The following is a 20,954-nucleotide window of genomic DNA, read 5'->3' on the forward strand; positions in this document are numbered from 1 at the left end:
GATGGGAACTTTTGCCTGCTCAGTCTGTGCCAAGACTTGGTGTGTGGTCTCAGGAGAGTGCTCCTGTGCCTGTTAGGAACTGCTTCTTTGGTTGCTGCAGTCCTATGGGACTTGTGAATGGAAGCCTCAGTGGCCACCAGAGCTAGGCCATTGGGGGACCTGTTCCTTGGACAGCAGCTGCAAAAGCTGACATGCAGGTGTAATTCAAGCTCCTTCCAGGGAGATACTGGCAACTTGGAGTGAGCTGGAGGGAAACGGTGGGGGAGGTGTCCCCCAGCTTTCCAGTGACCTGGGAGGATCACAGACATTCTTTAGATGTGTGCTAAATGAGCAGTCTGACTCTCAGGCAGAAAATTTTAAACTATGCAGTAGACCTCTTTCAGAGAAAGACTGGGAGATTTTTGCTTGCTCTCTTAGTGGTGACTCTGGGGAGAGAGCTGTGACAAGTGCTCATGTGCCCCTCAAAACTGCTTCTTTGTTTGCTCGTCTTGGGGGTCTTATGAACACAGGCACCATTGGTTTTCAGAGCTAATTGCCTGTTCCTGCAATGGGAGTCTTAAAATTTGGGGTGCTAGATGTGGGGTTCAGAATCTTTGTTCCTCAGGGATAAGCTGGGAATTAGGGTTTTTCTCCCAATTGTAGGATGCTATGTGGGGGGTGGGGTTTATGGCAAGAGTATGTCTCAGCCTTGTCTGCCTGTTAAGATGTGGGTATTTTCTCATTTACCTGATGTGTAGGAGTTTCTCTGCCAGTTTCTGGATTTCTTTCAGTGTAAATTACTCCATTTACTGAATGTATAGCTGTGCATTCAGTGCAGCCACAGAAGGAGGGAAGGGGAGGAACCTCTTGTGTCGCCATCTTGATAGCCTCTCCTCTTCTAAGATTGTTTTGCTTATTTAGGTTCCCTTGAGATTCCATCTTAGTTTTAAGATGAGTTTTTCTGTTTTTTGAAAAAAAAAAAACATCATTGGGGTTTTGATAGGGATTGCCTTGAATCTGTAGATAGCTTTGGGTGGTATTGTCATCTTAATAATATTAAATATTCCAATCTATGAATATGGATGTCTGTTTCTTCTTGAAGTGTTTTGTAGTTGTCAGTATATAAGTCTTTTCCCTCCTTAGTTAAATTTATTCCTAAGTATTTTTTTTCCTTTTGATGCTATTGTAAATGGAATTCTTTTCCTAATCTGCTTTTCAGATGGTTTATTGTTAGTGTATAGAAGTGCAGCCGATTTTTGCATGTTGATTTTTGTCTTGAATCTTTGCCTAATTTTTTTTCATTAGTTGTAACAGTTTGGGTTTTTTTATGTATATAAAATCTTTAGTTCTTTCTACATATAAAATCATTTCCTTTGCAATCAGAGATAAGTTTTGCTTCTTCCTTTCCAGTTTGGGTGCTAGGCCTATTAATTTTTATTCAGCTATTTTATATTCTTGCCTTTGATCTTTTAGGTGTCATTTTCTGAGGGGATATGTTAAATCTCCTACTCTAATGGTGAATTCCAATTACTTTTTTAACTTCCAGTGTTATTTTAAGCCATATTGTTCTTGAAAATATTGAGCTCCTGAAATTGACACTTGGTGAGTATCTATCAACCATTGCTTAAGGAACACATGCATAACTAAGTGCTAGTTTTTGACATATTTGAAGTATTTCAAGGAAAAAAAAACACTTCTTGAAGATCTACTTTGTATTTGGCACCGAAGGGACAAATATCTTGAAGATTCCATTCTAGGGGAGGGACACACAGTGCTACACAGACATAAATTTGTACAATATAGCAGGCAGCATGAAGACATTTGAGTTAGAGGAATGTGTGAATCCCTGTACTATCCTTACTACTCTACTTACCAGTGTATGACCTAGGACCTGTTACTTAAAGTCTATGCCCTTCTAGTTTCTCCTTTGCAAAAAGGGAATAGTTTCTCCTACTTAGCAATATAGCTTAAGGTCATCACATAGTGAATTTGTTTTTGCATCAGAAATTGTATAGCTAAAGCATATAGATTGATACTGTCTATCCCCTGGGTTACAGAAACACAGAAAAGGGGTGACTGACTCTAACAGGGTTGGAGTAGCCTATGTTTATCAAATACCAACTGTGAACTAGGAGTCTGAGCTTGCCCAGAGCAGTGCAGTTAAAAAGTGGGCCCAGAACCTGAGCACCATTTGGACTGGTCCAAAGCTGTTGGTCTCCTGAGCTGACGCTGAGCTGGAGCTTGAAGAAAGAATTAGGAGGGCACATTTTCAGTAGAGAAAACAGCTTGTGCAAAGGCACAGAGCTGTAAAAGTACGTGCCATGTTGGAAGAACAGTGAGTAGAGCTGTGTCATTAGCAGGAATCAAGGTTGGAAAGTAAAATGAGGCCTGATTGTAAAGGACCTTCTTTGGATTTTAGTCTCAAGTAGTAAAAGAGCCACCAAGATATTTTGCGCAATGGAGGGACATATTCAGTGTACCTGACGAACCAGAGGGGGAAAGGCCAGGGTATAGCATGACAGCTAACAAAGAGGCTTCTGCACAATCCAGAGCAGAGACATGAGGACTAAAAGCACGGCCACATTGGTAGAAGAGCAAGAACACGGGGTGAGACAGTACTGTTGGCCATTCCAGAACTTTTGGCAGGATCCCAGCCCCTCAAATATGGCTTAAGTTCTCTGATTATACCAAGAGCTTGTTGTTTGCTTGGCTATTTGAAAGCCCCCTGAAATTGCTTCATATGCTGCATGGATTTGGATGCCAGACTATAGGCTGTGCTGTTTTTAACCAAGCAGGATATGTAAACTGTGGAGCAGGTGACTTGTCCATTTAAGCAAAGTTGGCTTTGTCTTTATCACCACAGTATTTGATTCTCTCTCAGGAGCATACATTGCTTAGATCTCAGTAGTAGATACTGGAAATTTTCATTTCATTGACCAGATATATTTTGAAGCTTCGTACACTGACAAGAAGGAAGGAGGTGTTGCTTTTGAGTGCCTTCATATATTCCTTTGGCATGGATATAGGATGGAATGGAACATTAAGGAAGTCAGGAGATTCTGTAACTTATTTAGGGCAAAGAGAGAGGCAGGTGTTAAATAACTAATTACTGAGCACACACAGAGTATTCATGGGTCTTATGTGATGCAGATGGAAGAATAGCACTCACCATACAGGGAGGAGCATGAGAGAGGGGTTACTCATGAAACATGGACTTCTGAATGGAAGGGACCAAAGTGCCTTGTCCAATGAAGCAAGGGGAGAGGTGTCCTGGCGGGTTGGCGCAGGATGGGACAGGAGTTCGGGTCTTCCTGAGTGTTTTGCCCTGGCCACCCTTCTCTTTCACAAGAGCTCTGGTTGTTTCTTTGTTACCTTTGGTCTCATCTTTACAGCCTGTGGGGTGTTTACCCTCTCTACTCTCCCTGGTCTCCAGCAATATCCCCCATGCCATTTCCTTGTGCATCCTCTCTTACCTTCTGGGTAGCATTTTTATTAGAAAATGAAAGACTTCAGTGATTATATGGAAGAACTGTGTCCAGCTGCTCAAACCCACCCAATTTCTTTTTTTAGCTTCTTCCCATTTAAAAATAAACAGTATCAGGTCCCACTTGCCAAGCCTTTGTCAGTCTCCAGCAGCCATTCCTCCGGCCCATCTGCTCCCCCAGATGCTCAGCCTGTCCCCTCTTCCCAGCTCGGCCCCACATGCAGCCCCTCTGTGGACGAGTGTGGGACCCACCGTGCACAGCAGCCTGCAGCCCCACCGCACCATCTGCCTCCCACCCTAGTGCACATTCTGAGAGTAACTTCTGACCCAGTTTCCACACCACCCCAGGACCCAACTTGTTCGCCCCAGCCCAGGTCCTGTGATGTCCAGGGACAGGATGCTGACTGGAAAAGAGAGAGGAGTTTCCATAGAGATAGGAATAAACACAGGAGCTGACACCTCACAGGAGGAAAGGCAAACTAGTTTGACAGTTTAGTTCTGCCCCAAGGTTTACTTTGTTTGGGTTAGTTCCTTGTCTTTGGAAGTCAGTGTCTTAGAGGGAAGTATAAAGCAGTGCTTTGAGGGAAGTTTTAAAGTACGCTGTCCGTACAAAGTGTTCCCACACCCCACGTCTTGTGTCTTCTATCAGAGACCCTGAACTCACGCAGAGGAATTAGAGGTCTACCTTGGGTGTGTGCTTCTAGGTGTTCTGTGGGGCTTGCTGTATCCAGGCCCAAAGTCCAGGATCTGCTAAAGAGTGGGTTATATCAATGCTAACATGGAGAGAAACCATCTCAACCTGTTATTGAAGCCAGAGTCCCTGAGGGAGAACTGGTCACCCTAGGGTAGGAAGTGATACTTTCTATTCTTCTTCTTTCCTCTGGGTCTGTGGGGTGTGAGGGAGAGAAGCCTCGGGACTGGTGGCACACCATGCCTATCTGTGGTTGGCACAGGAGGCTCCTCTCAAGTTGGGTGCCGGGGGCGGTGGGTGGGTTAGGGGAGCCTCACACTGGGGCACTGTGAAGAGCACTGTCCCTGCCCTGGGATGCCTTTCTCTGGGCCCCAGGGGAAAGGGGGAATGTTTTTGGCATCGCTCCTAATGAGGCAGGAAGGGAGGTTCTGTGCCCCCATAGACCAAGAGGGAAGTGGGCTTATAAGGAACATAGAAGAAAACATTTCACTCATGCTCAAGAGACACTGTTGACATTCTGGGCAGGACAGTTCTGTCTCACGCATTGTAATATGTTTACTATCCCTGGGCCCTGCCATCTCATGCCTTAATTTTGTTACCTTGGGACAACCAAAAGCTGCTCCACAAGTTCTAACCATCCCCTGGGGATTGGAAAACCATTTCCAGTTTTTTTGCTGCCAGGATATCGAATTGCCGTAGCCTCATCTTTCCTATGGGAAGAGACCGTGACCAGACCAGAGCTCTGGTGTATCCTGTTGCTTTTGTGTTAAAATCAGATTCTGTTTACCAGTCATTGCCTTATCTGACCAAGTTGACAATTCCTATTTTCATACCTGATGCCTCCTCGCTATACACTGGCTTATTTCCCCATTTGGAGCACAGTCCATCACATGACCTCTCCTACCAGGGAGGCTTTTCAGCACCTGAATCATGACTAACATACGAGGTGTGGCCCCTGCACATGGACAGGTAGCCTGTATCCTAGACGTGAAGGACCACAGGAGTGATGGCAACAATGGCTACAGGATATCTAAGGAGACTGTGTAAAAGAAATCAAGAGTTTAAAGTAGGAATGTTGACCCCATGGCCCTAGAGATGTAGAAAGTCATATTTATTGGTGGAGCTGGCCAGATATACCCTTCCAGCCTTGCCCATGTGACTTCTTCCCTCCTTAGGACCTCTAAGCATGGAACTTGGGTCTGGAGTGTAAATCAGGGGCTGAGGCCAGATGGCTCCCAAGGTAGAGGGAGATCCCCAGTGTCTAAACCGTCACCTCCCGCAGTGTATTCAGGGACTCCGAAGAGGAGAGATGGGTTCTAGCTGAGATTCACATCCCCTTTGCTATTAACCGTGGGCTATGCGCACAGGCCCTCTCTTTTGTTCCTGGTGCCTCTCATTCTGCTCTCCCACTGATCCACAGGGCAGAGAGGTGATGCTGAGTCAAGTTTGCTGCTTGTGGGCAGGCAGGCTAATTTTGTTAGTTCAGAGGATGGGGCTATTAGTTCAATCAGGTTTTTGGATTTACTTTATTGTCTCCTACTTTGGTAATCAACAACTGCCTATAAGCATCTTGATTTCTCCTTTGTATCTTTCTGGTGTATTGATTCTAAAAGCCTGTGCCTTTAATGTTCTTGCTTAGTTTTTGCAAAATTAACTCTTCATAAAAATTGAATTGTAGCCCATTTTGTCAGATTTTAGATGTCCTCCATTGTCTCTGAGATCAGAGGCTCTTTCATTTTTGCTATTATTTTGACTTTTTTTTCCCTAAGCAGAAATAGGAATTTATTGACTCATATAGCTGAATAATCACAGAAGCAAAGGAAGATCCGTTAGAACCAGAGCTTCGGGTGCTGAAATGAGGAGCCCTGTGCCTCCAGGACTCACTCTCCGCCTCACCTCCTCCCTTGCTCTGCCCCTTGCCCCACACCTCTGCCTCCTACCAGCCTGGTCCTTGCCCCCTGCTGGGTCACCTGGCTCCTCAGTCCTGCTTAGAACTAAGCCCAATGCAAAGAGCAGTTTCCTCTCTCAGTATCTCTCAGTTGGTTATTTAATAATTGTAATCATTTCCTGTAAAAGGAGAACCACTCTGAGCTTAACCAATCTACGTGCATTCTGTGTCATTGACATTAATATGGAAAAGATTACATGGAGCCTTTGAATTCCCCTAACAGGATGTAAGGTTGGAGGACACAGGTGGGTTTGGAACAGAAGTGCCAGAACATCTGACTCACCGGGTCCCTTAGAAATGAAACATGTTATCAGTGGTCCTGTACCTGGAGAGAATTATTTGGATACATTTGTGCCAGTTAGGGTAATCTATATTGTCTTAATTTATCATTCTGAATTTCCCCCTTATCTCCCTCCTTCCTCTCCTCCTGCCTCCCTAGTTACTGCTGATTGAGCCAGTGATACACAGAAAATATCTTCTGCTCTCAAATGCAGCAACTGGTAGATTAATGTCTCCCTATTCTCAGAGGTGAAGAGTGCTGAATTACAAGCCCATTTCATCCCCATGTCTCTTTCATCATCATTTTAAAAAAATTTTTAATGTTTTATTTTTGAGAGAGAGAGATAGAGACAGAGCGCTACTCGTAGGGGAGGGGCAGAGAGAGAGAGGGAGACACAGAATCCGAAGCAGGCTCCAGGCTCTGAGCTGTCAGCACGGAGCCCAACACGGGGCTCAAACCCATGAACTGCGAGATCATGACCTGAGTTGAAGTCGGACGCTTAGCTGACTGAGCCACCCAGGCGCCCCTTGTTTTTATAGTGTGTAATTAACTCTTGTCTGGTCTGACTTGACAGTGTCCTCTATACATGCTTGTGGCCTTTTAGAACAAGGGAGAGACTAGAGGTCACCTTGTCTGGTAGCCTCTAACTGGGGACATGTCAGCATCATCTGAGAGCTTTCCAGAACAATGATGTCCAAGCAGATGACTCAGTGCCAACTACACAGCTTATCTGTGAGAAGACCACACTTTACTTTGACATAATGGTGGCAGTAAAACCATGCTCCAAGGTGATGCTGGAGAACACCATGGATGGGGTGACATGTGATTGCAGCTGTATCTGAGCATATAGAACAGAAGCTGGGACTGGCAGGAGAGGAAAAGGAGAGGGGGTCAGAAATTGATTTCTCTAGATTTCCAAAAGACACTGACCAAGGCTTACACAGTGGCCCCAGATAATCCGTAACAGACTTGCCAGAACTAAGCAAGCCTCCTTCCAGAGACACCCTCCAGCTTAATCCTTTTCTCATACTAGGAATTTGGTTAATTCAGATTTCTATTTGTAATTGGAGCACAGCTGAAATCAGGATGCAAGTGATCCCAGAAATATGTAGGTTTCAGGAAGATATTCAGGAACGATCTCCAAACCCTCTGCTCTCTCCTTTTTCTGTCTTTGGATTTGATGGAGGTATTTGTCAGAAACCCTGGGGCCCTTTGGCCTTGCCGTTGCACTGCACCTGGTTCTCATTCTGCATATGCAGTCCCTAAGAACAGTCCCTGTGGACGTGTCGATGGCGCTCACACACTCCAGGCACAGCACTCTGCCATCTTACTCAGGAGGACCACCAGAACAGTCAGTACCAAGAAAGAAAGGCTCTGTTTACTTGATGCAGTCCCCAAGAGGTTATTAAAAGGGAAGGAAAAAGTGCAATGAAGCCCTCAGATGGACGAGCAGAATTCTTTATCATCATCATTGTTGGAAACCACCTCTCTGTTTCCTGCATATTTCGGGTGCTGTGACAAGCGGCCGCTCTTGGAAGCTGCCGCAGGCTCACTCTCAGTGGGGTGTGTACCCTGAGCTCTGATTCCGGGAATGAGGTCGGCTTGTGCTGATTCTCCTGCGCCCTCTTAATGGGATTCTTCCTCACAGTGGGTCAGATTGACAGGATGGCTTCCCAGAGTCAAGTTACCTGGCCCAGAACATCACCCTGATCTTGACCTCGTTACATGGAGTTGTGCTGGTTATAAGGGAACCCAGTTTAAACAGTTCTTATACCTGTAGTTCACATGCAGAGGATGTGTGGACACATTCATTCTGGACAAATCTTGACTAGCTTCAGTGCTTGTGTGACACGTGTCAGGGGAAGCCCGTTTGGCAGTAGGAAGCAACAAATTGGGGGTGCATCACTTCTTAGACTGGAGTGAGCATGACACAGGAATGGAAGTTTTTATGGCTGCGTAAGTCCTGCCCCAGCTCAGGCTCTGGGCTGGGTGTCCTGGGCTGGTGCTAGAGATGCCCGGTGGTACCTCAGCACTATTTTTGTGCCCCTCCAGTGAGACACCACCTGCCTTTTCCCCACAGATTCACTTCCTCTCCCCACAAGCCCGCCGTCGATTCCACGCCGCCTTTGCGTCTTGTTCCACCTCCATGCTGATCCTGTCCAACCTGGTGTTTCTTGGGGGCAGTCAAGTTGGGAAAATCTACTGGAACAGGATCTTCATACAAGGTAAGTTGCCTGACAATGCTGTTTTCGGTCAATTTCTTGTTTTCCACGTATGCTGTTGCCACATACCTTGTGGTACATCTGTGTGGTGTAGCGGGAGGCGTTCATTGTTCTGTCCGTGGTATGTGACCCATAAAATACCAACCAGAAACAATTCCCCGTGTTTAGCCATAACGTTCAGGGGCCCCTATGTCGATGTACCTCTCGTCTATTACATGCGGCACTTAACATTAAAAGGTATTATCCCAGCTCTCCCAAACTCTGCTGTTGCCTTCTACTAAATTAATACTCTGGTTTTTAAAAAGTTTCCTGGGGCACCTGGGTGGTTCGGTTGGTTAAGTGTCCGACTTCGGCTTGGGTCATGATCTCACGGTCCATGAGTCCTAGCTCTGCGTCACGCTCTGTGCTGACAGCTCAGAGCCTGGAGCCTGCTTCGGATTCTGTGTTTCTGTCTCTCTCTGCCCCTCCCCTGCTCACGCTCTGTCTCTCTCTCTCTCTCTCTCTCTCTCTCTCTCTCTCTCTATCAAAAACAAATAAACAAAAAAAAAAGTTTCCTAATCTTCCTTCCTAATCATCCCAGCCTTGAGTATACTGCAGAAGTCTAACCTTTCATTTACCGCTCTGAGCATCCTGGCCAGCAAGGTCCTGGAAGCCCCACTGTGCTCTCCTGTAGCTGTGGGCTTGGCACCCGGGTTTGCCACAGCTCTTTGTTGTAGGTGTTCTTGTCTGAACAGTGGGATGCCAACACTCATGGCCAGTCTTGTATGTAATGTGCAGGAAGCGGTGTGTGTCAGTGTCCTCCAGCAGGTAAAATGCTGGTCTGTGGGGGTTACTGTGGAAACACTGCATTAATAATCGATCATCATTTATTTATGGTCCCTACTGCTCTTAGGCCGGAACTAAGAGCTCTGTCACGGCCTTGAGAGACTTGGGAGAATGAGGCCTGCCTACAGTGCACATTACTCCAGCCAGTTTACCGGGTGTGAAAAGCCAAGGTCCCCTGTTCTGTTTCCCTGACCAATGGCATGGTTTTGTGCCTTGGTCTGGGAAGTTTTGCCAGGCGGTAACGACGTGATTGACTGCATGACCAGGCTGTCGTCTCTACATCCGGGTCCCTGAGGAGCCAGTGATGCTTCCACTGCAGCTTTTTTCATACCAGAAATAACCCCGGCACAGCTGCCTGAGCCCAGAATGCCAGGTCACAAGTCTAAACCATGGCAGCTTGGGGGAGCCAGGCTCAAAGGGGCCATGAGAGAGCCCTGCTCTGCTTTCCTCTCGTCATTACAAAACCCCTCTTTGATCTTACTTTTTGAGAACTGTCTTAGCTGATGGTTCCTGAAAAGGCAATGTACTTTTTAAGTGGGAGCCGTCCTTTAATAAAGATGGGAGCCGATGGGGTGCAGAGGGTCTCGAGAAAAAAAACACGCTCCTTGAGGTGGGCGACAGTGTCCTACTTTCCTGGCTTCCAACCACAGTACCTAGCATGACGCCAAGGACGCTGTGACTCGGGAAAATGCTGACTTGGGACTTGCTGGTCACATGGACAAGAAGGCTCCGATCTTTGCTTCCGGAAATGAGGCCTCAGGTATTTGCCACTTCCAAGGCACTCAGAATACATTACAAAAAAGAAGCACACATAAATGTAGGAGCTGAACATGCAAACAGAAATGTGTCCACAGACTGAGGTAGTTGTGCCAGATGCATGAGGTCATAGGATGGAGTGGCTTACCTTCCCGCAAAAACTGGATTTCACAGAGGAGGTGGCAATTGAATTGGAGTTTTGAGCTGCAAGTAGGAACTTGCCAGGTGGAGAAGGCAGGTGTGTGGGAATAAGTAACACTAGCTGCTCTGTCAGATAGTTCTGAACTCTCAGTAATCTTTTCCCATAGAAATTTATTCTTCTCACAGTTCATTGTGGGTCCAGTGGCTTTTTCTAGGCAGTGACTCCAGAACCTAGAATGTTTCTATGTTGATTCTTTACTTTCTTGGCCTGGCATCATGGAGGAGAAGAGCACGTGGGGATGACACACAAGTACTAAATATCCCCGCCAGTGGTGATGCATAGCATTTCTGCTCACATTCCATTGGCCGGAACCAGTCACATGACCGGCCCAAGTGCAAGAGAGGGAGATGTGGGGAAGTGCACAGATATTCGTAGGTTATGGCACAGCAGGAGACGGTACATGAGGCAACCTGGAGGTGCCCAAGGGGCAGGTAAAAATGTGAGTTGGACTCTGGAAAACAGTATGGCAGTTCCTCAAAAATTAAAATAGAAATGCCATATGATCCAGAAATTACACTACTGAAAATTTACCCAAAGAAAATGAAAATACTAATTTAAAAAGATACGTGCACCCCTATGTTCATCGTGGCATTATTTACAATCACCAAGGTGTTTGGTGATTACGAACAACCTAGGTGTTCGTAAATAGATGAGTGGATAGAGAAGATGTGGCATGTATGTGTGATGGGATATTACTCAGCCATAGAAAGAATGAAGTCTTGCTATTTGTGACATGGATGGACGTGAAGGGTATTATGCGAAGTGACGTAAGTCAGACGAAGGCAAATACCATATGATTTTACTTACATGTAGAATAGAAAAAATAGTTTGGTTTTTACAATAAGCATGCAAGAAATAACATTCTTTGGTTGGATATTGAGGTTGAGATTTTCCAAGGAAAACTGTAGCTCATGGAATAGCAGTAGAAATGATCAACTGATATACATAAAAGCTAAATTTTTGCTAAAGTAATTCTTCATCAAATAAATATAGATGGATAAGGCAAAGAAGAAAGCCCTGAGTATTCAAGAGTCAAAATGAATGATACTTGTGAATATTAACATTCAGTTTCATTTAGTCAAAATACAAAAGCTAACACAAATTTATGGAATTACCAGGTCATGGATTTTAAAACCATCAGTCACTTCCACGATCACTATGATTATGATGCTATGGCCTGTGATAATTCATTTACAAACATTGTACTCTAACAAAGGGGGAAAAATGAATTTTTTGAATTTACAAATAAATAATATTGATAATTAAAAAAAAATAAAAACAGAAACAGACTTGTGAATACACAGAGCTGGTGGCTGCCATAGGGGAGAGGGACATGGGGTGGGGGGTGAAATAGGTGAAGAGGATTAAGAAGTACAAACTTTCAGTTATAAAATAAGTAAGTTCCAGACATGAAAGGTACAGCATAAGGAATATAATCAATAATATAATAATGGTACGTGGTGCCATAATGTAACTATACTTATTGTGGTGAGCGTCGCACAGTGTATGGAATTGTGGAATGACTATGTTGTGCCTCTGAAACTACTAATACAACATCGTATGTCAACTATACTTCAGTAATCAAGTGTTTGTCTGGATGTGGGTTACAGTTGGGGAGGTTTGGACTACGTGAACTGTGGGAGTCAAGGGCACACAGGTACGTGAGGCCACGGGGGGTGGATACAGGTCCCCAGGCAGCAGGCACAGAGTGAGAAGAGAGCAGGGTGGGCGGTGTGATCTGGCTGTGCCGGCACGTAAAGTGGCGGAGGAAAGATCACAGCTATAAGATGTTCTTACTGCTTCTCGAAGGCATGCTTTGCCCTGCACCTTGTGGAACTAACATCACGTGCCTCGGGGTCAGGGCTCAGAAAAACACCGGTCTGCTTCTGCCGTGCGGGTCCTGCTATGGCCTTCGACTGGATCTATGTTGTCCCTTTGGAGCCAGGTGCCTGAGTCCTGGAGACCCAATCTCCAAATATGGAGGGCTCTGTGGAAGCATTTTTCTCTGGTTTCTGAGGCCAGGGAGGCTCAGCTTAGAAGGCATTTACTGTGTCAGAGAGTCTTTAAGTCAGCCTGGTCCCATCCCAGCTGGTCCGTCCCATGGGCCTCCTGAGGCAGGGGATGTCTACTGGGGACTTGGCAGTTCCCTTGTTTGCATGTTCCCTACTGCGGGTCTTTGAGTGAATTTCAGTATCTCCTGGAGGAAACTAAAGCAGATGGTGCCAAATCTCCCATCCTTGAGACCTCTGGATTTTACTTCATAACTCATTTGATTGACTTGATAGAACAGTAGTATGAATATTCATGTTTGGGTACAAAAAAGTACTAATGAGTTTGTAGGATGTTTCCTCATAACTCTGTTGGGGGTGTTACATTCGCTTTCTAAAATTAAAAAAATCTGAATTCTGAAACTCCTCTGCTCCCAATGGTTTCAGATACAGGATTGCTGACCTGCACATGTATCAGCTGATGAATGAATCAGGACTTTGAGACCCTGGTTGTCTCTGGCCTCTTCTTCAGCCAATGGAGTTTGCTGTTCTGAGACCCACCCCTACTCACTGAGGAACATGAGACAGGAGAGAGTGAGGGGACGGAGAGTTCAAGCTCAGTATTTAGATTTCTAGGTTGAATGGGAAGGTGGCCCTTCCCCAAGGGTAACACACTTGGTCCCTGTGCACCTTGATGGGCTGGGCCCTGCTGTAGTGAGATACGGGAAGTGGTAATGGGTGTCCTTCCAACAGATCTTGCCTCTGTGAGTCCTGGAAGGGCAGGGAGGGGGCAGCCAGGCATCTGAGGATGGGGATTATAGAGGAGATTGCAAATTCCCTCCCCCCCCCCGCCAGAGAAGGGGCTGAGAGGATACAGCTTCGCTAGTTCTCAGGGAGCCCTTTCCCCACATCGCTGATGTGCCTGGAAATACCTCACAGTTAGCCTGGAGATGTTGGCTTAAGGTCACTATCTCCCTATCTCCAGTTCCTTGGATTTTGGCATGGGTCTGTTTGCTTTAAGCTACAAAGCTTATTTTAGTAGCATATGTAAAAATCTCTAGCCTGGTCTCTATGCGGCTGGTAACACCAGGCTGTAAAATCAGACCCTGCCCTTTCTGCTAGGCACACTGCCCTACTGCCAGGAAATCGGAAGATGTCAGCCAGCAGATGGGAATGCTCAGCGGCCCTCTCAGGGCATCACACACCATTTTTATCGGGTGTTCTGTCTGCTGCAGGGGTTGGAGAAGTAATGTTCAATTAATTACGGGAAATCATCTATATCTTTGCCTTTAAAACCAAAAGTCCCCAAACTTGTGCTATTGAAATTTACTTCAAGCAGCTTGAGGAATGTGAATGTTTAGGCCTCGTATATTTAAGGAGCTTAGCTGGATCCAGGGATCTGAGAAGGATGTGTTCTGGGGATTTGGTCCCCGGGCCTGCTCTAGGGGGCTCTGCTGTTGCATGCTTTGCAAACTCAGGTTGCTTCTTACATAACTCTTTGGCCTTCAAAAGCATCTGTTGATGGAAAGAGCTTTCTCCTGTCTTAAATCCTTGACGTTGAAGTATAAGTTAATTTCTTGAACAAGCAGATAATGACTGCTCTCTAACTCAGAAATATCAGTGAGTTATAACTCCAAATCTGCAAGACCAAGCTCCATAAAGCAATTGTGTCTCAAGCATCCTTGCGGTGCCCTGTAGTCCTGCTACAGCTGGCAGTGCCCTGTGTTCGGAGGGGATGGATGTACATTGGGAATATATCTGGCCTTGAGGGGCTGAGAGCTTTATTAATGTTTGTGTGCAAGGGGGTGTTGCTTCTGGAAGGTCCATTTGCTTTTGTCAGCAGTAGGCAGGGACTCTGTAAAAAAGGGACCTAATCCTTTCCCAAGAGGTAGGGACCTAAATCCTGCATCTAGGGTTTTGCAGTGACAGAAATTTCATAGGGACATGGTATCCACCAAATATTCTTCTGCCTGAACTTCTCATCACACACACACACACACGCGCACGCTCAAACACACACACACACACACACACACACACACACACACACATGCACACTACACCTGTTTCCCTCCTCTTGTTGCCTGATCTAATTTGGCAGACTCCATCTCAACACTTAGTTCCTGGAGTGGCCCCTGCGCCAAGGCAAGGAGAATGTGGTTCTTTTCCAGATTGCAATGAGAGAGGAACTGGTAGTTTTTTTGTTCTGTTTTGTTTTGTTTTTTTATGCAGGTCAGAACCTTTACACTCCCCATATTTGCTTACTATTTCTAGCTGAGAAAGGAGAAAGTAGATTTCCTCCCTGATTACTAGCTTGTCCAGGCAACTTATTTGTCTCCTGACTCAAATGGCTCTGGACAGGCATTTTATTTAAAGCTGAACTGGGGTATCACACTGGAAATTCTGGAAGGCCGTGGTTAGATAGAAACTCATTCCCCTCACATCTTGTTAAGTTCTTGGGACTGAAATTTCATTTTTGATGAGAGAAGACAGGGGGCAGAAGTCAGTGTCTCAGGGGCCTTCCTTTGTGATTACTTTGTCTCGCCATCTTCACTAGCCGTCACCTTCCAAGGGAGTTTCTGTTGCTCCGATCGATCCTGCTTCTGCCTCACTGGGTCCTGAGCGAGCTGTAGAACAGTTAGAGGAGCAGGGGCTTCCCACCCATCGTACTCGTGGTAAAGTTGTTTGTAGATATAGGTTATAAGGTTCATCCATGGTTACACATTGGTCCATTTATGGCTGCTATTGGAATCTGAATTTCAAGACTTAGAGATGTCTTGCTTTCATCTTTACTCTATGCCACATGGTCTCCCAGATGGCTTGGACATGGGTTTTTTAAAAAGCACTTCAGGCCAAGTCACTAGGTATAGGACATGAGAAACAGTGAGTGGGAGTTCTTATCCAGCAGTGCGCCTGGGGTTATGTTAAAGCTGAGAGGATTTCTAAAATATCTAGAAAGGAATTTGAATCATAGCACATTTAAATACTACTTTCTGTAAGATTGTGGGAAACTTTTTCCTGTTAACCAGGAGTTTCTGTGAATTCATTTGCAAAGAGTTTTATGGACTATGGGAACATTTTAAAGCAGTCTTTACATAGAATATCAGGTAAAGACTAGTAGAACTTAGACACAGTCAAATAAAAATAATTTTGATTTTTACTGTTTTATTAGCATATAATATTTGAAATCTCTACTTCCTGCTGGCCCTAATGTACATGCCCCCAATCATATATGTGCAGGGTGATATGCAGAGGTATATTACAATCAAATCACTATCTTATACACTTTAATTTTTTTTAATGTGTATTTATTTTTGAGAGAGAGACAGAGTGTGAATGGGGAAGGAGCAGAGAGAGAGGGAGACACAGAATCAAAGCAGGCTCCAGGCTCTGAGCTGTCAGTGCAGAGCCCAATGCGGGGATCAAACTCATGAACCCTGAGATCATGACCTGGACTGAAGTTGGACGCTTACCGACTGAGCCACCCAGACGCCCCATCTTATACACTTTAAATTAATACAATATTATATGTCAATCATATCTCAATAAAATGGGGGACAAGAGGAAAAAAGCATATTATAAATATGTAAATAGAAATTAAAGTCAAACCAAAATAATTTTAAAAATCTAAGTCCCATTTATTCTCTAACTATATATATATATAACTGCTCACCATGTGATAATATATTCAATATATAAAAGGATATCTGTAGCGGGATTTGTAAGCCTGTACTGTAAGACCCAAACCAAGAAATCTCTTGGGATTGCAGTACGTGTTTGCTTTCCGAAATGAACCACGCATCCTGGAATTTATGTTATTAATTTATTTGACTGCTTATCACAGTTACTATTATACCTTCCACTACGGGTGCAGGAATAGTTCAACACCAGCTGTGCCAGCACATGCCAGATAAGGATAAAAGGGGAGGGCGCTGGCCTTAACCCACTTCTTCTGGAACTGGTGCCTTATGCAAGGATAAAGTCCAAAATGGTAACTCTGCTAGTTTTTATCTTATGCATCGGTAGCCAAGGGACCCTTTTTACCATACTGTCTTTTCCAGTCACTACTGAGCATTATTAAAAAGCGTTAAAACTTAAGAATATGTAATATGGAATTCAGTAACATTTTGTACCAGAAGGAAATTCTGCAAAGCCATCATCACCAGGTGTCTCAGCTTTGGAACAAATTCTTTCATGAGGCAGGACCCTTTGTTGGGTGTGCTTCTGTTTACTATTGCACTGGGCACTGACCACCTGCTTTATGCCACCACTGGCATTTGTTTCCTGTGGTTGCTGTAACAAATGATTATAAATTTGATGGCTTAAAGCAATACAAATTTATCTCTTACTGTTCTGGAGGCCAGAAAGCTGAAATCAGTATGGCTGGACCAAGGTCAAAGTGTTGGCGAGACTCGTTTCTTCTGGAGACTCTAGGGTAGAATCTGTTTCCTTGCCTTTTCCAGCTTCCAGAAGCCACCTACACCCCGTGGCTTCTGGCTATCGTTCCTCCTTTTTAAATCCCTCCCTCTGTCCCTCTACTTCTGTCATTACTGTGCCTTCTGTCTGATTCCTTGTGTCTCTCCTACAAAGAACCCGTGGTTACAACAGGCCCACCTGGGTAGTCCAGGGTAATCTTCCCATATCAAGATCCTTAACTTGGTCACATCTGCAAAGTCTCTTTTGCCAGGTGGAGTAATATTCGTGGGTTTCAGAGGTTAGGGTGTGGTCATCTCTGGAGGAGCCATTATTTAGCCTGGAATAGCACAATACGGTCACAATCACTATCGAACAGAACATTCTTCCTGTGGCACTGATGAGATAGCCTCTTCCTAAAGAGCTTTGATTATAAAATAGCAAATTGGATATGCTGCTAGCTTCATTAAAATGAGAATCAGCCTGTAAAAAGAAGTGGTACTTGAATTTCACAAAAGTGTACTTGTGAGGTTTGCTATCTTCAGGGTACTTAGGGAGCAGTATAGGAGAAAGCTGTAGCTTTGCCGGCTCAGCTCAGTCCCCCATTCTCTGGGAGCAAACCTCTCCCACCGCGCTCTCATTCTGTGCCATTCTGGTAGGGCACATCTTGCACCTAAGGTTCAGGGTTCAACATGGGCCGGGACTGGCCAGTTTCTGTTGGAACTGTCAGGAAGGAAAAACATTCTTTCCTTTGCTATTGCGGAGGTGTCAGAACATCGGGCTGGAGCTGCTGGCAGCCCTCTTGCCACCACCAGTGAGAGCCCGGTAGCAAGGAAAGCCAGCTCTGAGGGAAGGCAGAGCTACATGTTGGATGCTGTGTTTTGGAGACAACTCACTGCCACAGATTTTTAAGCCCCTAGATCCAGGCGTCCTTGAAGCCAACGTGTCTGTTACTTTTCAGTTACAGGAGTTCCTTGCCGTTCGTTTTTTTTTTTGTTTGTTTGTTTTTGTTTTTTCTCAACTCATGCTGTGAGACAGTTCTCCAGGACTCTCTTATGTTTCTGTAGATCTTTTGACTCTCTTTCAGACCATATTTCCAAGAATGTTTGTATAGCAAACATCTTTGGAAGATGGAGACAGTATCTTTCTCCAAAGTAGAGGGTATTTGTTTACCATTCAGTATAATAAAGATAATATCCTTCTCTGGGGCAAAGGTCAGGCAGGCTTACTGCCCATTGTAAAATGTTTGCATTTCCTAAGCCTGGGTTTATCTCCTGTGATGTAACTCACTGCCTGTGCGGGCATCCCCTGGCCCTCTTTGCACTGCATTGTGGGATGTGGGGCTCAGGGAAATGGCACAAATGCTCTGGCTACTGTTATTGCTGTGAGTAATAAAGCCGAGTCCTTTGTCTCTGACCCAAGAGTCTCATGTCTTCTGCCAGCATCCCTGAAATTTTGACAGGCTGATTTGTTGTTTTCAAGCAGGGGTAAAATATCAGACCTTTCACTGACTGACAGTCCAGTTTGGTTGGTTTTCTGTTTCTGTCACTTATAACCAAAAACATCCTGACTAATGTAGATTAACCTAAATAATGTAGGTAGAACATACTGCCCTGACAGAATCTTAAGGGAAGGATATTTGGGGAGATTCTTTTATACCGAACCATTTTTTTCTTATAACTCTTTTTGGCTTTTGTTCCCCCTAATAAAAAAACTTTATTGAAAAATCGTGTACACTATTACACTTTATAATGTAGGCATCTACACTCTTCTATTATAAATTTAAATAAAAGTATAAGAGATCTCATTTTTGCTATAATATGAATATTGACATTTAAAAATAAACCTGATACCTTTAAATAGTACGGATTATAAAAAATTTAGTGATTTGCTATCCACCATCATCTTTTAAAAAATATTTATGGACGGGGCACCTGGGTGGATCAGTTAAGTGTCCGACTCTTGATTTCAAGATCGGTTCATGAGTTTGAACCCCACATTGGGCTCATGGGATTCTCTCTCTCTCTCTCTCTCTCTCCCTGCTCTCATTCTCTACCTTTCTAAATAAATAAACATTCAAAAATTATATATGAGCAAGATCTTTTTCACAATGTTATTTCCTTGATCTATTTGTATTTCATTTCTCCCACAGAATTTTCACTTGTTTAAAAGTTATTTCCTTTTTCAGCTGCCCCACTTCTTTGTAGCATTGTTGTGTTGTTTGTTTACTTTTTGATTGCCATAAGTCTAGAAATGTAAACATTTTCTCCTAGGTTGAGTTATCATTATAATTATTATTAGTGCATAACTCAAAGGAGCACAAAGATAATACCAATGATAAGTAATTATTAAACATAAAAAGTAAAATTTTATTAGAATTGCATTTCTCTTGAGATGGATACTGTAGGAATTCCTGGTTGTTTGAGTAAAGGAATTATGTAATTATCCCTTTATTTTGTCCCTCTGACTATTTTAAAGTTTTTTTTTTGTTGTTAAAATATACCATAACCCAGAAGTATGTATATATCATAAGAATTTTCTCTAAGTGAACACACACGTATAACTTGTGCCTAAAACTCCCTTCTTATGACTCTGCCAATTACTTGGGTAACCACTATTTTGGCTTCTAAATGCATAGCTTTTTGTCAGGAAGCTTGTTTGTGTGTATATAAGCAGAAATGCATTCTATCCATTCTTTTGTGTTTAGCTTCTTTTGCTCAATATCACATTAAGAGAATCATCCATATTTTTTAGTGTGGTTATGGATTTTTCGTGCTTAGTACTGTAAGTATTCCATTTTGTGAACATGTTATAATTCATTTACCCGTTCTGTTGTTGACAAACGTAGCAACTATTAGCTCCCACCACGAGTCAGATATATGACCTGTGGTGAAGCTGTGTGCACATTTTTGTTGGGTGTATACCTGAGAATAGGGCTGCTGCCTCACACGCTATGCACATATCCAGCTTTTGCAGATACTGCCGGATGGTTTCACAGAATGTTTTACCAATTCCCTTGAGGGTTTTACACCCTGGAATAATATCCTGAGGTAACAGAACAATGGGGGAAAAGCGTACCTTTCCTTTGTAAGGTAGATAAAGGATAGGGGAAAGGAGAACCTTAACCTTAGGTTAAATTTTAGAGAAGAATGGAGATATGTATATACGGATATATAAGATATATAAGAATGGATATATAAATATATATGTGGAATTGAGGATCTGGAAATCAGTTATTCTAAACTTATACTTTGGAAAGTCCTGCTTGAGCCCTAGTGGTATGTATAACCCATTTTGAAGACTAGTGCCCTGTAGGGAAAAGAAGGTCACTGTCCTTCGTGTCCTACTCCATAGTCCTTATTTCTAGCCCAGAGGAAAGGAGTGTTAGACTGGACTGGAGAATAGTTGTCCGGGTTAGCATGTGTCATTTAGCCACTGCTGCATAACAAACCACTGCCAAAGTTAATGGTTTAAAAGAAGAAATATTTATTTAGCCCGTGAGTCAGTGTCAGTTGGGGACTGGCTGGTCTAGGACAGTCTCAGGCATACATCTGTGAGTCAGCCATGGGTTGGATTTGCTGATCTTCACTGGGTTTTCACATTTCTGGGGCCCTGGCTGGGATGAATTGACTAAGTCAGGTCTGCTTCACGTTGGCTCTTTATCCTCCAGCAGACTGGCCCAGGCTTGTTCACATGGCAGTCATCACGGTCCAAGAGGGAGAGCAGAAAGTATGCAAGGACTTTCAGGCTTAGGCTCAGAACTGGCACGCTTTCCCTTCTGCTGCAGTCTTTTGGCCAAAGCATGTCATAATGCTAGCCCAGATTCACGGGGAGGGGACATAGACCCCAGCCCCTGATAGGAGGAGCGGTATGCTCATTTTGCAGAGATGTTGATACAGGCATGTCAAGGAGTGTGAGCGTTTTTTGCAACCTATCTCAGTTGCATTTTCAGAGGGGACAGAGAGCTGGCCCAACAGTGTGACTGTTGAGATGATCCAATGAGGCTGGACAGGTAACAGGAATCACACTGGTCCCATTTTGCCATCTCTCCCCTTGGCCACCTCTCTTGTGGCCATTTCTCCCTCTTTCCCCTGAAGAGGCTTTCTCTGCCCACCATGTAATAACTCCTATCCAGAAGTTGTTGTGGCTGGTGAAGGGCAGGAGAG

The 20,954-nt window shown here is 44.3% G+C and overlaps 1 protein-coding gene across 16 annotated transcripts in view; it reads left to right on the top strand.

Annotated features, from left to right (window-relative positions):
- The window catches only part of HHAT (hedgehog acyltransferase), a 319,323-nt gene that overhangs the window by 256,582 nt on the left and 41,787 nt on the right, over positions 1 to 20,954 (top strand). For 15 of the 16 annotated variants that reach the window (XM_053208994.1, XM_053208987.1, XM_053208995.1 and 12 more), the window contains one exon: positions 8,463 to 8,607. The exons of the other annotated variant lie outside the window; for it this stretch is intronic. In XM_053208994.1, coding sequence (XP_053064969.1) covers positions 8,463 to 8,607 — 145 coding nt within the window. The remainder of the gene's footprint in view (positions 1 to 8,462; positions 8,608 to 20,954) is intronic. 16 annotated transcript variants of the gene reach the window in all.

This window comes from Acinonyx jubatus, chromosome E4 (genome assembly GCF_027475565.1).
Source record: "Acinonyx jubatus isolate Ajub_Pintada_27869175 chromosome E4, VMU_Ajub_asm_v1.0, whole genome shotgun sequence".
NCBI lineage: Eukaryota > Metazoa > Chordata > Mammalia > Carnivora > Felidae > Acinonyx > Acinonyx jubatus.